A 15,595-nucleotide genomic window follows, 5' to 3' on the forward strand; every position below is an offset into this window, starting at 1 on the left:
GAGGAGGAGGAGGGGACGGGAAGGGTGAGAGAGAGAGATGCTTTTTACCCCTTATCTCGAGGGCTGAAGACAGAGAGCGAGCGCTGGCTTTCTGAGCCCAGGAGAAAAGCGAAGAAGCGTGGCCTCGGCCAAAACCAGCGCCGCTGTTTGGAGAGGTGAGGCGCTGGGAGTCGCTTCCAACGCGGAGAAGAGTCGCTGCAACCCTGCAGCCCCATAACTAAGGGACCCGCGGTAGAGGCAGCTCAGCCCGAGGCGCGGAGAAGAGGCGTCTTGGTTCGGCGTCCCCGCGGATTGCGCGCAAGAGGTGACACGGAGGAAGCGTGGTAGCCAGTAGCCCAGCCATCCCTCTCGTCTGCCCTGGCCCCCTCGCCGGCCGCCTCCATGTTCCAGCTGCCCATCCTCAACTTCAGCCCTCAGCAAGTGGCCGGGGTGTGCGAGACCCTGGAGGAGAGCGGCGACGTGGAGCGCCTTGGGCGCTTCCTGTGGTCGTTGCCGGTGGCGCCAGCGGCTTGCGAGGCTCTCAACCGCAACGAGTCGGTGCTGCGCGCGCGCGCCATCGTGGCCTTCCACGCGGGCAACTACCGCGAGCTGTACCACATCCTGGAGAACCACAAGTTCCCCAAGGAGTCGCACGCCAAGCTGCAGGCGCTGTGGCTGGAGGCGCACTACCAGGAGGCCGAGAAGCTGCGCGGCCGCCCGCTGGGGCCCGTGGACAAGTACCGCGTGCGCAAGAAGTTCCCGCTGCCGCGCACCATCTGGGACGGCGAGCAGAAGACGCACTGCTTCAAGGAGCGCACGCGGCACCTGCTGCGAGAGTGGTACCTGCAGGACCCTTACCCAAACCCCAGCAAAAAGCGAGAGCTGGCCCAAGCCACCGGACTCACCCCCACGCAGGTGGGCAACTGGTTCAAAAACCGCAGGCAAAGGGACAGGGCCGCCGCCGCCAAGAACAGGTCGGTAGCGCACGGCGGGGATGGACCGAGAAGGAGGAGGAGGAGGAGGAAGATCTCGGGGGAGGGTGGCTGGCGGGGTGGCGACCGCGCCGCTATACTGTAGATACAGTACATTCATACCCTTCATAGACTCTTGCGCGCAATCACGAGTTCTCCAAACACAGCTACGAAGATTGAGTTCCAGTTGCCCTGCTGGCACTGTAGGAAAAGGAGATGTTCCTCCTATTCCCCCCCCCTCCCGCTCGCCTGGCGATTTCTCCTTCTCGTGCCCCCACGTCCTCACCGCATTTTATTGGTTTCGTTCGAGGGTGCGAATCCTGATGCTCTCTTCCCCGGCCCGCGTCAGATTCACTTGGTTAGGTTCGTTTGCTGTCTTTGGGTATTAGCTTTTACGACCGAATCGAGATAGCTAACGTAGGCAAGGCGAAAATTAATGTTCAAGTTTCCAGAATAGGACCGATTAAGCTTTAAGCACTGCACAATAATCCTCCCCCTTTTAAGTAAGTTGAATTGGATCTGAATTCGTAGGGGGAAATCCTGGAAGCCGTTCGTGTGAATCTGCTCCGTTGAAACAGATTGGGGTTTTTTTTTTTAAACTTCGCCTTAAGGTGTCTGAAGACCGCATATGTAAAATGTGCTTAAAATCTTCCTATTCCACGGCCGTCTTTACATTTACTTTGGAGCAAGTCCTCGCTAATCTCACCTTCCCAATTCAGTCCAAAGAGCAAGGACTTTGGAGGAAATTTGCAGTACAGTTTTATGCACCTTTACTCAGAAGTAAGTCATACTTTGTTCAGTGAGGGATGTACTTTCCCCAGCTCGAATTTCCCACAGAGTGGGTTTGTGGGAGGAGACAAGTAAGAATGCGAGCTTCTTTTGTCCACCCGGATCCATAGCTGTGTCAACTTTCCCCCTTTTTTTTAAAAGGGAAATTCCCTTATTCCGAATAGGATCCCTCGCAAGAAAAGGGAAAAGTTGACACTAGCTATGCCCGGATCCTAAGCCCAGAGCTGGGAAATGAGTTGCAAAACAAGCATTAAATTACCAATTTAGGATCAAGCCACATTGATATCAGCAGGACGGGCTGCTATTTAGAAACCAGATTTCATGTAACCGATTTCCAGATGAGCAGCCTTGATCGTCTTTTGCAAAATAAGCAACGCTGCAGCATTGTGGGACCTCCAAGACAAACTAATTAATTGTGGCATAAGCTTCCTTGAGCAATAGTCCACTTCATCAGATGCACAAAGCATTATCCTGAGTCGCTGATACATAGTTGGGTGGGGGGGTTGTAAAAACTTGAGGCCAGGGAGATATGAGATGCAGAACTGTCATTTTACTTCCAAGTAAGTATGTTGAGGATCAGCCGGGAAATTACATCTGCCTACTTTTCTGCAGCATCCCTGTATCTGTAAAGGTATGTTGCTGTTGAGACTGTTGCATTCTGCAGTTTAATTACTGTATGGAACATCTTTTTGGAAATTAATTTATGAAACATCTTATTGGAAGGGAAGGAAACTATGCAGGTTTGGAGAACTGCAAAATGATTCTTCAAACAATTAAAATTAAAGAAGGAAAGGAAGCAGGTACATGACATAGGATATATGTGTTTTTTTCTATTTAAAAATCTGTTTTTTTTTACTATTGTTATCTCCTCTAACAATTAATCTACAATTAAAGTTTTGGCTTTCATTTTTCTTTTAATTTCCTTTGACTACCCAGCACGTCATCTCTGCTTTACTAAAGGAAAAATGCATTGCCTGTATGTATTAATGCATAGGTAGAGAGACCAGCTGATGGGTTTAAAATAAGCATATTTTAAAATACAATATCTATTTCACTACCGGGAGTTATCATTTAATACCATTATGCCATGCTTGCTGATACCCATCTATACAGATGGATATTTCTAATACTGTTAATGCTATCTGGTGCATAACCTCGTTAATGGCTCATTTAAAACAAGCATTTCAGTGGATCAAGCTGATTGCTCGCCAGTCCTAAATGCACGTGTAGCTACCTTAAAATCATGTTTATGAGAAGTAAGTCCCCTTTAACTCAAAAGAAGATATTCCCAAGTGTACATGCACATGGGACCACACTTAAGTGTTTTTTTTTTAACGGCTTACTTTGAGTAATGTGTTTCGAATCGGTGTCTAAATGCAATCAACCAGGAGCAAGCACTTTTAATTTAAAACCAGGAGCAACTCGGGAGCAAAGTGTTTGAGCAAAATACTCTCCCTATTGAGGAATGGCTATATGCCATTCTCCTTTTAAGCAGCTGTCCGTTCGTCCATCCATTTTCTAAATCCAATTTGTAAAGGGACATACTGTAGACACACTGCTGTGTTTCAGTGCAAAGACACAACTGTAGGAAATGTCTGTATTCAAATGCAGCAAGACCCACTTCTAACAGAATTCAGAACGATGGTATCTTGAAAGATTTGGTTCTCAAAGCCTCTTTACCATGATAGCGGGCAGCGGGATTGAACCTGTCAAATATTCAGTTGTGATTCATGCATATTTTAAGGTACACATGCCATTCCTATGAAATCACATCAGCTTCCCTTCACCATTATCCTTTATCCCTCTCTAGGGTTACGGTTTGGATATAGCCCATAATTTTTAAAAAAAGATGCTTAATACAGTATTGCCATTTAAGTGTAGAACAAAACTAGGAGGACTTTTATTTAGCCAAATAGGGAGCTGGTTTAAGGACTTGCATGTGGAGCTTGACGTAAGGAATAAATAGGGAAAGTAGAAAAAAGAAGAAGAAGCCTAGCTTAGAATGAGAAAGGATTTCTGATGACAATTAGGTGCACTAATTAAGCACGAATGACCTATATTTTGCAGGAGGCGTGTTTACGATTCCATTGTGCCAAAGTGCTTGAATGTAAACCAGTTTAGTCGCACTGACTTCAATAGGATTCTTTCGGCTTAAATCCAATAGGATTCTTTCGGCTTAAGTCTGTGAATCCGACTAACAGAACAATCCTATACAGACTTACCTAGGAGTAAATCCTGTGCTGCGGGACTGATTTCTGAGTAAACATAGATAGGCTTCCATCTTACAAAGTTTAAATGTGAGGGCGATGCACACCAATGTATAAATAACTTGCAATGAGAGAGACAGAAAGACAGGGGGGGACTGCTGGGGACAAGCAGTTTTTGCAATCCATCTGAAGTATACATTCTTTAATCTATCCCTCAGTTATAACCAGCGAAGAAGAAAGAGAGTTTTGCAATGCTATAATCCCCATGCATGTTTACTTGGAAGCAAATATTTCTGAGCTCAGGTGCACACGGGATTGCAGCTTTAAAGAGATTCTTAAATTCAGGCAGGCCCACAAAAGCCAATGCAGCAAAACTGGGAATTAAAGGACTTTGGTTTTAAGTGGGTTGCGGATTCAACTGAGAGAAAAAGCAGAACATTTAGCAGACTGTGTTTAAAAATGGCCCTGCTGTTGGTTTTTAAAAAGTATTTTCAAATCTACTCTGGATTGCTCAGAGCTAAAATTGGTTCTGATCTTAACATCCTTGAAAGCTTTTTTTTCAGAAAATACTCTTCTTTGTTCTGTATTTTTGTGGATGTGTCATTTTTAAACAGTATTTATTCTTTATTTCATAAATGCTTATGAAATAAGGGCAGAGCATTACTACACAAGAACATATCGTATTGCAAAAACAAAATTTAGAACCCGGTATACTTGGGAGTGTATGCTCCATTTACACAATAAATACAAAGAGTTTAATCCAGCGAAAAACACATTGTTGTTGGTTCTAAACTACCCTTGGTGGAAATCAGTTGTAGGACATTCCTTAAACTACTGGAGAGGAGCTGATTCCAGTCCATGGTGCAATCTGCAGAAAACTGCATTTCCTCCCCATTGTAGTGCAAGTGTGGTTAAATTTATTGGAGGGGGGGGGGGAACGGACGGACAATGTTTTGAAACACTTGTGGTAACCACAGCCGCCTCAAATAAGTGATCCAAGATATATTTCTGCTAAAAGTTGCTTGAAAGCAGGTGTAATATAAAACTACTATTACTATAGTTTCCAGGAATAGAAACTGCTGCTTCGATGCCAAATTATTGGATCGTCACCCATTAACGTATTTGTCTTAGCTTTGGTAGCAAAAAGGAGCCGTTTCTATAGACGAGGCTTAACCCTCCGTGCTTAGATTAACACAGTTCTTCATTTCTTTGTTCTAAGAGATGTAGTCAGCCATAACAATGAGCCTGGCTACATAAAGAGGTGAAGGGATGAGGATGAGGATGATGGTGGTGGTGGTAGAATAATAACACTAACAACAATAAAATAGCATAAATCAAGCAGTTGCAATATTTCACAGATCTGTTTTATTTCAGCTCTGTAACACCCATGTTTGCCAAAGACAGCTTTAATTTTTTTAAAAATGATTTTTTTAAAAAAAGAAAGGAGGGAAGGACAATGCAATCTTAAATATGTTCCTAGGTGCTTTTCTCTAGGATGTGTTTCACAGGTGCTTAGAAGATAGATAGATAGATAGATAGATAGATAGATAGATAGATAGATAGATAGATTTATTGTTATGCTTCTCAACCAGCACGTGCTTAGAAGTATTTCTGTCTTGAACTGGTCTTCCATGCCGATTCTACCCAGAGAGTGATTATTGTTAACTGGGTCCATGTGCTAGGTGTGTGTGCCTTGGCTTTTTTATATTACAAAAAGCTGTATGTGTGACGGCTTCTTCCATGTCGATAATACTACAGCAGCTATTGTGAGGCAAAAAAAAGAAAAAGAAAAAAGAAAGGAAGGAAGAAAAGAAAAGGGGAAAAAGAACCACTAAAAATCTTCTCAAAATACATTGCTTTCGCTTTTTTTGCAGCTCTACTTTGAATGATATGTTCAAGGTAGAACTACAAAAAAGCATTATGTGTTCAGAACATTTGTTGTGGTCTTTCTGTTGTGTCTGACAATAACTGCTCTAGCAGACCTTTTGAACGTCACTCAACCCTGTGACCCTTCCCTACTGAAAATTTCAGAAACTGAAATGAATCCTTTGATTTATGTTTGAATATCACCTCCAAATTGTATGGGTTATTACCCAAATGAAAACAATTACTCCCAATGAAAACAAAATGGGGGGCCAAATAAAATGTAATTTACAAGGTCTGGGTGTATAAGTTGGCGGTATCATGTAACATAGCATTGCAAGAAAAATAACAGTAGAAATAATCACATTTATAGAATCTGAAATAATTTATGACGCTGAATGAGAAATGCATTCTTGAAAAGAAACTTCATCCAGAATATTACGGATATATTAATGATGATGATGATGATGATGATAATAATAATAATACAATTTGGAATTAGGGAAATATAATTTAAATGCACAAATGGCTAAATTAAAACTGCATGAGTGGATCAGCTGGCAAGAGTTTAAAAACCCTGCAGTGGATGAAAATATAGGCATGGTGAATTAGCAAAGTTTGAAGAATGAGGAAGAGTCAGAGCTTGTTCCAGTTGACCTGCCACACCCCCTAGCCCCTAAAGCAGGACAAATAACCCCTTGAGCTATACCTTCTCAAACTTCCTGCATTCAGGAGGAATTTCCACCCTGATCTGCCTGATGAGGAACCTTTGTGTATTTGCCAGTGAACCCCTGGCCATTGCAGAAAGATCTTGGCACCAGGAACGCCCATCCACTGTGCAAAGTGACCGACTGTTGCAGAAAACACACAACCCTTTTCTTTGGCTGTGCATTAAAGGGGGAAATTGGTGATACTCTCTCAGGGAAGCTTAGAATCATAGAACTGTAGAATTGCAAGGGACGCCTGGGGGGGGGAGTCATCTAGTCCAACCCCCTGTCAATGCAGGAATCAACTGGCTTGTCTGTCATTCCTGAACCTTTCACTGAGGACCTCTGACAAATTTCCGGAGTATCTCAGGGTTCCCCAGGGAGACGATTTGAAACCGGTGGACCCTGCACCAAAGTTACACTGAAGTTAATTGTACATGCACGTGGAGTCATTCTACGATGGGCCATTTGAAATTGTGGAAGTGGCCTTGGCTAAGATAGCTGATGGGGAACTGTAAGACACTGGCTGCAGCAGAGTCAGAATAGGTGATTGACAGGTGGATAGATGGATGGAGGTGTGAGCCAATATGACCCAGATGTATTTGGCAATGTGGCTGTAACAGAAAGCAGTGCTTAGGAGTCTTGAAGCTGATATGATAGGGTCAGTGTTGGGCATATTCATTTCTTTATGCCCGCAGACTGTCTCACCAGAGTGGTGCATGCTCTTGTTATCTCTTGCTTGGATTACTGCAATGTGCTCTATGTGGGGCTACCTTTGAAGGTGACTCGGAAACTACAACTAATCCAGAATGCAGCAGCTAGACTGGTGACTGGGAGTGGCTGTCGAGACCATATAACACCCATGTTGAAAGTCCTACATTGCCTCCCAGTACGTTTCCAAGCACAATTCAAAGTGTTGGTGCTGACCTTTCAAGCCCTAAACGGTCTCGGTCCAGTATACCTGAAGTAGCGTCTCCACCCCCATCATTCAGCCCGGACACTGAGATCCAGTGCCGAGGGCCTTCTGGCGGTTCCCTCGCTGCGAGAAGCCAAGTTACAGGGAACCAGGCAGAGGGCCTTGTCAGTAGTGGCGCCCACCCTGTGGAACGCTCTCCCACCAGATGTCAAAGAGAAAAACAATTACCAGACTTTTAGAAGACATCTGAAGTCAGCCCTGTTTAGGGAAGCTTTTAATGTTTAATAGATTGTTGTATTTTAACATTCTGTTGGAAGCCGCCCAGAGTGGCTGGGGAAACCCAGCCAGATGGGCGGGGTAATAATAATAATAATAATAATAATAATAATAATAATAATAATAATAATAATAAAAATAAATATTACAGTATTATTATTATTATTATTATCTCTGATTGAAGCAGGTTCATGAAGAAACACAAAAATCCAAAAGAAGGCAAATATTTAGGGCAGGGGTGGCTAATCTGTGGCCCTCCATATATTGCCAGACTCCTGTCACCCCCTGCCAACATGGCCAATGGTCAGGGATGATGGGACTTGTAGTCCAATAACATCCGGGGGGCATCAGGTTCCCCATCATAAAGGAAAGATAGAGTGATTTCTGAAGGAGACAAAATATCTGTTAGGTTGTAAGGATTTTTATTTTTTTTTAATTTCCTTTGCAGTAGCTGGCTGGGTGAACAGGAAAATTACATCTTTAAGTAAGCTTTTGCCTTCTCTCGCCTTCCTATGAAGGACAAAGGGTACATATTCCAAGATCAGCTTTTGTCCTTTGGGGAAGGAGTATGCATTGAAATAATAGGAAATAGAGTGGCTTGGTTAAAGTGACATGGTTAAAGTGAAAGTCTTTTTTTAATTGGGGTGGGGTGGGGTGGGGTGGGGTGGGGGATATGGTCACATCATTGTTGTGTACCTTTCTGATACTCTATGGCCAAGCCATCCCACTGGGAAGACTAAAGGTAGTACATCTTTATGCAGTGCATAATTAATCTGTGAAACTCATTAACACAAGGCACAGAGAATATGCTTTAAAAGAGCATTAGACAAATTCATGGAGGGTGGGTGTATCATTTGTTATTAATCATACAGTACTGCTATGATAAGAGTGGCTGGTGGCTGGGAAAACCCAGCCAGATGGGTATTAATAAAATTATTATTATTATTATTATTATTATTATTATTATTATTATTATTATGTCAAGGCCTAAATGATGTAGGTCCTAGATATCTGAAATACTGCTTTCCTCCCTACAAACCCACTCATTTATTAATATCAACAGAGCAAGTCTTCTTGGTATTATTATTATTGTTGTTGTTGTTATTGTTATTGTTATTAGAATTTGTATACCGCCCTATGCCCACAGATCTCAAGCTAAAATCACAGTAGAAAAAACATTAAATGTATAATAAAAACAAAAACAAGAGCAACCCAATAATCCCGCCTCCAGAACACATTTTTTAAGGGTATTGGATGTCAATCAACCAAAGGCCTGGTCAAAGAGGAACATTTTTGCCTGGCACCTAAAGGTGTACAATGAAGGCTCGGTCCAAACTTCCCTGGGGAGAGCATCCGGCAAACGGGGAGCCACTGCAGAAGAGGCCTATTGGAAGTTCCACTGCCCTCAGAAGTTTGAGTGGTGGTGCTCTGGGAGAGAGCTTTCTCTGCAGCAGCTCATAAGTTGTGGAATTTCCTCCCCACAATTGCAACCAGGTCCCGATTGTGAGCTTTGTTGGCCATCATGAGAACAGAATGCTGGACTAGAAGGGCCTTTGTCTTGGTCCAGCTCTTTCTGTGTTCTTGTGGCTCATTAAAATGATTTATTAGTTCTTAAGTCTGCCTGGGCTTTTGCGAAATCAGAGAACCACTTTCCCTGTATGGATATGAGACCCACATACCCTGCAATGCGCTGAGAGCAGCTGGGAAGTCCTAGTTCATTGCCCTCTCCATGAAGGCATGGAGAAGCATGGTGTCTGGTGATGCAAACATGACTGCTATGGTGTGTGTTTTTGGCTAACAGAATCAGAATAGTTAAGAGCTGGAGAAGTGGTAGGTTGCCATTCCTGAGGCAGTGGCAGAGCATATGATTGTGTTTCCACCTTTTGATAAGAGGAAGAGGAATATAGGGTTAGCACAGGGGTGCAAACAACAGTGGCCCATCTAGTCCAGCATCCTGTTCTCATAGTAGCTGATCAGATGCCTCTGGGAAGCCCACAAACAAGACCTTAGTGTAACATGTCCGCCTCCAAGGGCCTTCTGGAGATTCCCTCACTGCGAGAAGTGAGGTTACAGGGAATCAGGCAGAGGGCCTTCTCGGTAGTGGCACCCGCCCTGTGGAACGCCCACCCACCAGATGTCAAGAGAAAAAACAACTATCTGACTTTCAGAAGACATCTGAAGGCAGCCCTGTTAGGGAAGTTTTTAATGTTTGATGTTTTATTGTGTTTTTAATATTCTGTTCGGACGTGGGTGGCATTGTGGTGTAAACCACGGAGCCTTGGGCTTGCCGAGCCAATTGGAAGGTTGGCGGTTTGAATCCCTGTGATGGGGGTGAGCTCCCGTTGCTCAGTCCCTGCTCCTGCCAATCAAGCAGTTTGAAAGCACGTCAAAGTGCAAGTAGATGAATAGGTACCGCTCCGGCGGGAAGGTAAACGGCATTTCCGTGCGCTGCTCTGGTTTCACCAGAAGCGGCTTAGTCATGCTGGCCACATGACCCAGAAAAACTGTCTGAGTACAAACGTCAGCTCCTTCAGCTAGTAAAGTGAGACGAGTGCCACAACCCCAGAGTCGTTCGCGACTGGACTTAACTGTCAGGGGTCCTTTACCTTTAATATCCTGTTGGAAGCCACCCAGAGTGGCTGGGGAATAAATAAATTATTATTATTATTACTATTACCACTACTACTACTATTTGGTGTAGAGGCATACTTCATCCAGCAGTGGAGGCAGAACAGAGCCATCATGACCTGTAGCCATTGGTAGCCTTATTATTAGAGGAGATTACTTATTTAAAAGCCATCAAAGTTAGTGAACATCATTGTCGCTTACAGGTGCAGATTCCATAGTTTAACTGTGCTGTGTGGAGAAGCCCTTCCTTTTATCAGTCCTGAATTTTCCAGCATTCAGCTTCATTGGATGCCCACGAGTTCTCGGTTTTTCTGAAATGCCATGCATAAATTTTATACACTTCTTGCCTTTTACTAGGCTTTTCTCTAATCTGAGAAGTCCCACATGTTACAATCTTTCCCAATAGGCAAGTTGCCCCATCCCCTTGATCCTGTTACCCTTTCCGGCTTTGCAACAGGGGTGCCAACTTGAATAAAATATTTGTGGTGCCAGGTAAGCCCTGCCTCACATAAATCGATCACATGACATGTCACATGCACACCATTTGAATGGCAATGCCCATTAACTTTGGGGGGCCCAGCCCCCTCAAATATTTTATTGGGGGGCAAAGGGACCTCGGCCCCTAGGAGTTGGCTCCTATGCTCTACAATTACTTTTTTGAGATGAAGTGACCAAAACTGTAAATGATGATGATGATGATGATGATAATAATAATAATAATAATAATAATAATAATAATAATTGTTTGTACCCCACCCATCTGGCTGGATTTCCCAAGCCACTCTGGGTGGCTTCCAACAACAATCAAATACATTAAAATATCACACATTAAAAGCTTCCCTAAACAGGGCTGCCTTCAGATGTCCTCTAAATGTCTGGTAGTGATGATGATGATGATGATGACGACAACAACAACAACAACAACAACATTTATACCCTGCCCATCTGGCTGGGTTTCCCCAGTCTCTCTAGGCAACTTACAGCATATTTAAAACATAATAAAATATCAAACATTAAAAACTTCCTGATACAAGGCTGCCTTCAGATGTCTTCTAAAAGTTGTGTGCAGTAGTTCTTTATCTCCTTGACATCTGATGGGAGGGCGTTCCCCAGAGAGGGCACCACTACCGAGGAGGCCTTCTGTCTGGTTCCCTTCACTTCTCTCAGTGAGGGAACTAGCAGAAGACCCTCGGAGCTGGACCTCAGTGTCCAGGCTGAACAATGGGGGTGGAGACGTTCCTTCAGGTATACTGGAGCCAGGCTGTTTAGGGCTTTAAAACAAAATAAAAAATAAAAAAATCCTTCCAGTAGCACCTTAGAGACCAACTAAGTTTGTTCTTGATATGAGCTTTCATATCAAGATACACTGAAGAAGTGTGCATGCACATGAAAGCTCATACCAAGAACAAACTTAGTAGGTCTCTAAGGTGCTACTGGAAGGATTTATTTATTATTATTATTTTTGTTTTCACTATGGTAGAGGAACACGGCTTCCTACCTGTAACTAGGGCTTTAAAGGTCAGCACCAACACTTTGGTTTGTGCTTTGAAAAGTACCGTTTTCCAAATGCAGTCACACCACAGATTTGTAGAGCAGAGTATAGGCTGTAATGCAGGTGAGACCTTGGGCTGCTCAAGGTGAGAAGAGGCATAATGAGTGAGCACAAAGTGAAAGAGGTGTGTTCTCATTAATATGGTCTGCTAGGTGTGTGTGTGTGTTTAATACTATAGTTATTGCAATCATTTAATTAAAAAATCATTGTTGTGTCATTGTTTTACTTATGGCTGTATTTTGACAATAATAACGAACATAATGGATTGTTCCAGTTACAGGTGGGTAGCCGTGTTGGTCTGCCCTAGTCGAAACAAAATAGAAAATTCTTTTCAGTAGCACCTTAGAGACCAACTGTGTTTGTTCTTGGTATGAGCTTTCGTGTGCATGCACACTTCTTCAGATACAGATCTTCTGTTTCAGTGTATCTTCTGTTTCAGTGTATCTGAAGAAGTGTGCATGCACACGAAAGCTCATACCAAGAACAAACACAGTTGGTCTCTAAGGTGCTACTGAAAAGAATTTTCTATTTTGTTTCGATAATGGATTGTGTCCCGTGAGTAGATCCACTGCAAATAATGAACTTATGGCCATTGTGTTCAGTGGATCTGTTCTGAGTAGGATTTAGTTAGGAACATTACCATCATAATATAGATTACGAACCTCCTTGGGAACGGGCAGCTTGCAATTTTTTAGAAATTTTAAGTGTACTTCAGGTGGGGAGAATCAATGGAGTGCAGCTCATACGTAAATGCAGGAAGCATTATATATCCAAATGTATTGCCGCCTTAATAATAATGAATATATATATATATATATATATATATATATATATATATATATATATATATATATATATAATTTATACCCTGCCCAAGCCCATCTGGCTGGATTAAATATGCACCCCCAGAAAACAACAACAATAACTTGAAATTTAGAAAACAAGTGTCTGGCGCTCACTGGCCCTCCTTAGCCCAAAGGTGGAAGGCCAGCATTGTTTCCTTGCCCCTCTAGACTAGAAATATGAATGCATATCGCCTGGAAGCAGGAGGCTGCGTCTCGGTGCTGAGGACCCCTGGCTAGGTGGCTCAGAGATGGGCATCGGGGGTGCAGTGGGTGGGCCCGGAGACAGAGGTGGGGGTTTTCCGGAAGGAGGGAGGGGGCGCCCCTTGATTATTTCCGCTGCCTCCCCAAAGTGACGGCTCCCTCTCGCTTCTCCCGCCGCAGGCTCCAGCAGCAAGTCTTGTCGTCGCAAGGCGCAGGGCGGTCGCTGCCGTCGGAGGAGGAGAGCGCCGGAGAGCCCCTCCTGGGAGCCGCCGCCAGCCCCGCCGCCAGCCTGTCCAGCAAAGCCGCCGCCTCCTCGGCCATCTCTATCACTTCCAGCGACAGCGAATGTGATCTGTGAGAAGGAAGAGGAGGAGGAGAACAAGAGGAGGAAGGACTGACGGACGGACGGACGGGGCGGCCGGGCGCGCGGGAGAGCCGAGGGCGCAGCAGCGGCACAGCCGCCGCTGCCTCCAGCCAAGCACTCCCTCGCCAACTAGTGCCTGCCTGCCTGCCTTGCCCGCCTTCACGGCTTCCTGCGCCGCTTTGCCTTGTCCGCAATCCCGGGCCCGGCGGCTGGTGGCGGGCCTGAGGGGCAGCCCGAGTCTCCAAGGACCGTCCAGCCCGTCTGAAAAGCAGGACGCGAAAATGCTCGGAGAGACTCCGCTGATGCTCCTTCCTCCCAGCGGCATCTTCGCCGCCGCCTTCCATCCTTCAGCCAGGATCTGCTGTAAAGATGCCTCAAAAGTCACACACACGCAGAGGGAGAAAGAGAGACACCAAACCTAGAGGGAGGAGGATGGAAATTGCAGCTCCGTCGCCTGCCGCAAATCCTAATTCCTTCCTCTGGGAATTTCCAGCTGAAAAGTTGCTGGTGGTTGTTTTTCGGAGGTTGTTTGGTTGGTTTGGTTTGTTAGTTCGCTTTTATTTTTAAAAGTTTTTTTTATACATATACATATATATAAATATAAATATAAATATTCTATATAATGTTTATTGACTTATTTAAAGAATTGCTCTGTGGGTAGATTGTTTTATTTGATTATCATAATTGCTATTATTAATTATTATTATTAATATTATTATAATTATTGTTTGAGGCTTGATGCCTGTGTGCGCTGGTGATTTAATTTTCTTTTTCTCCCCGTGGAGCATGTGCAGCAGGACCAGGGATTGTAGGGGGAGGGGGGCAGCCAAATCACAAGAAACAGACCAAGAAACGAACAATTCCAGTGTAATAAAATAATAGGTGAGCGAAACTGAGATTCTTTCTTTTCCGTCCTTGACTTAAAACGCTTTTTAAACCAGGAGAAGAGTTGGAAGCGCTTTGCTTGCTTGCTTGCATGGATCTGGGACCTAAACAAGGTCCACAGAGAGCACCTGGATGTGGATTTAAAAGAAAAGAAGTGAATTTTAAAACAAGCGTGATTTCCAGAAAACCAGAGTCGGCCCATTCTATCCACGTTCTATCTAGAGCAACGCTTATTCATTTTCGTTGGTGCGCAAAAAAAAAGGCCCAGTGTTGCAGCTTGTGGGTTCAGCACCAAGGAGGTTTTGCGGTCTTGGAGTAAAGCAGTTCTGAGAGACAAACATAGCCAAAGGAAGGAGGGTGGGGAGATAGAAGCGAGCATTTCGGTACAAGAAGACAAAAGTCATGACAATCTTTGGGCCTTGGAAGAGAGAACAAGGCAGCAATCTGTCCTATCCAGACTTAGGAGCAGCTATTTTATTAACTGCATTTCAATGCCGTCCAGTAACCGAAGTTCTCTGAGCCAGTTACTCTTTTTTTTTTTAAAGCAATTAAAATAGCAAAATAATGCAATGAGGGGTAAGCCCTGATAAACTCAACGGATCGCAGTGCACAGCTGGTCTTTGCAGAAACTAGAGGTTAGGTCGGAGCTGCAAAGATGGCATCTTTGCCTTTTCTGGCTTCTGAATTAAGCCCTGTTTGTACGCACAGCGGGCTAATGCAAAGGGGGGGACGGCGGAATATTGCAGCCATCTGGGTAACGCAAGATGTAGCTTCTGTGTCCTTTCAATATGGAAAGTAGGGCAGATTTTCAACAGTGCTTAGGTAAAGGTAAAGGGACCCCTGACCATTAGGTCCAGTCGTGTCCGACTCTGGGGTTGCAGCGTTCATCTCGCTTTACTGGCCGAGGGAGTTGGCATACAGCTTCCGGGTCATGTGGCCAGCATGACAAAGCCGCTTCTGGTGAACCAGAGCAGCGCACGGAAACGCCGTTTACCTTCCCGCGGGAGCGGTACCTGTTTACCTATTTATCAACAGTGTTTACTTTAAAGTAAAAATATCCCGGGGATAACTTGCAGTTAAATTGGGCACCACACACCCACGATCAATCCTTTGAGTATGGCTTTATGAGCAGAAAATTGGCGCGCTTAAAAAATGCTATTTACCTTCAACATACCAGTTTTATCTCCTTATGCTAGAGCGATCCTGTGGAAAGTGATGCACGCTAATGCTAATACACAGGATGGGGCGGAATAAATTTGCAACCCTGCAGAATACTGACACACTTTCCTGAACACTTGTTTGTAAATGTGTACAGAACTGGGCTGCACCGCTGGGAAAGGAGCCAGGATTTAAGCTGGGGGGGGGGCAGACTCCATGTTAGGGGGAGCAGGCTTCATGTTGTGGGTACAGAA

General features: G+C 44.3%; 1 protein-coding gene across 1 annotated transcript; it reads left to right on the forward strand.

Moving 5' to 3' along the window:
• Positions 1-268: 268 nt before the first annotated feature.
• SIX6 (SIX homeobox 6) lies at positions 269-13,370 on the forward strand. The gene is made up of 2 exons (XM_033172761.1): positions 269-953; positions 13,115-13,370. The coding sequence occupies exons 1-2, from the start codon at positions 382-384 to the stop codon at positions 13,290-13,292; spliced, it is 750 nt and encodes a 249-aa protein (XP_033028652.1). The 5' UTR covers positions 269-381; the 3' UTR covers positions 13,293-13,370.
• Positions 13,371-15,595: the final 2,225 nt, after the last annotated feature.

Source organism: Lacerta agilis, chromosome 1 (genome assembly GCF_009819535.1).
Source record: "Lacerta agilis isolate rLacAgi1 chromosome 1, rLacAgi1.pri, whole genome shotgun sequence".
Lineage (NCBI taxonomy): Eukaryota > Metazoa > Chordata > Lepidosauria > Squamata > Lacertidae > Lacerta > Lacerta agilis.

What these genes read in the sequence shown, in the direction of transcription:
- SIX6 (XM_033172761.1), top strand. Translation starts at nt 382, where the DNA reads ATGTTCCAGCTGCCCATCCTCAACTTCAGCCCTCAGCAAGTGGCCGGG. An exon ending in GCCGCCGCCGCCAAGAACAG is followed by an intron (nt 954 to 13,114) that starts GTCGGTAGCGCA and finishes CTCCCGCCGCAG; the next exon opens with GCTCCAGCAGCAAGTCTTGT.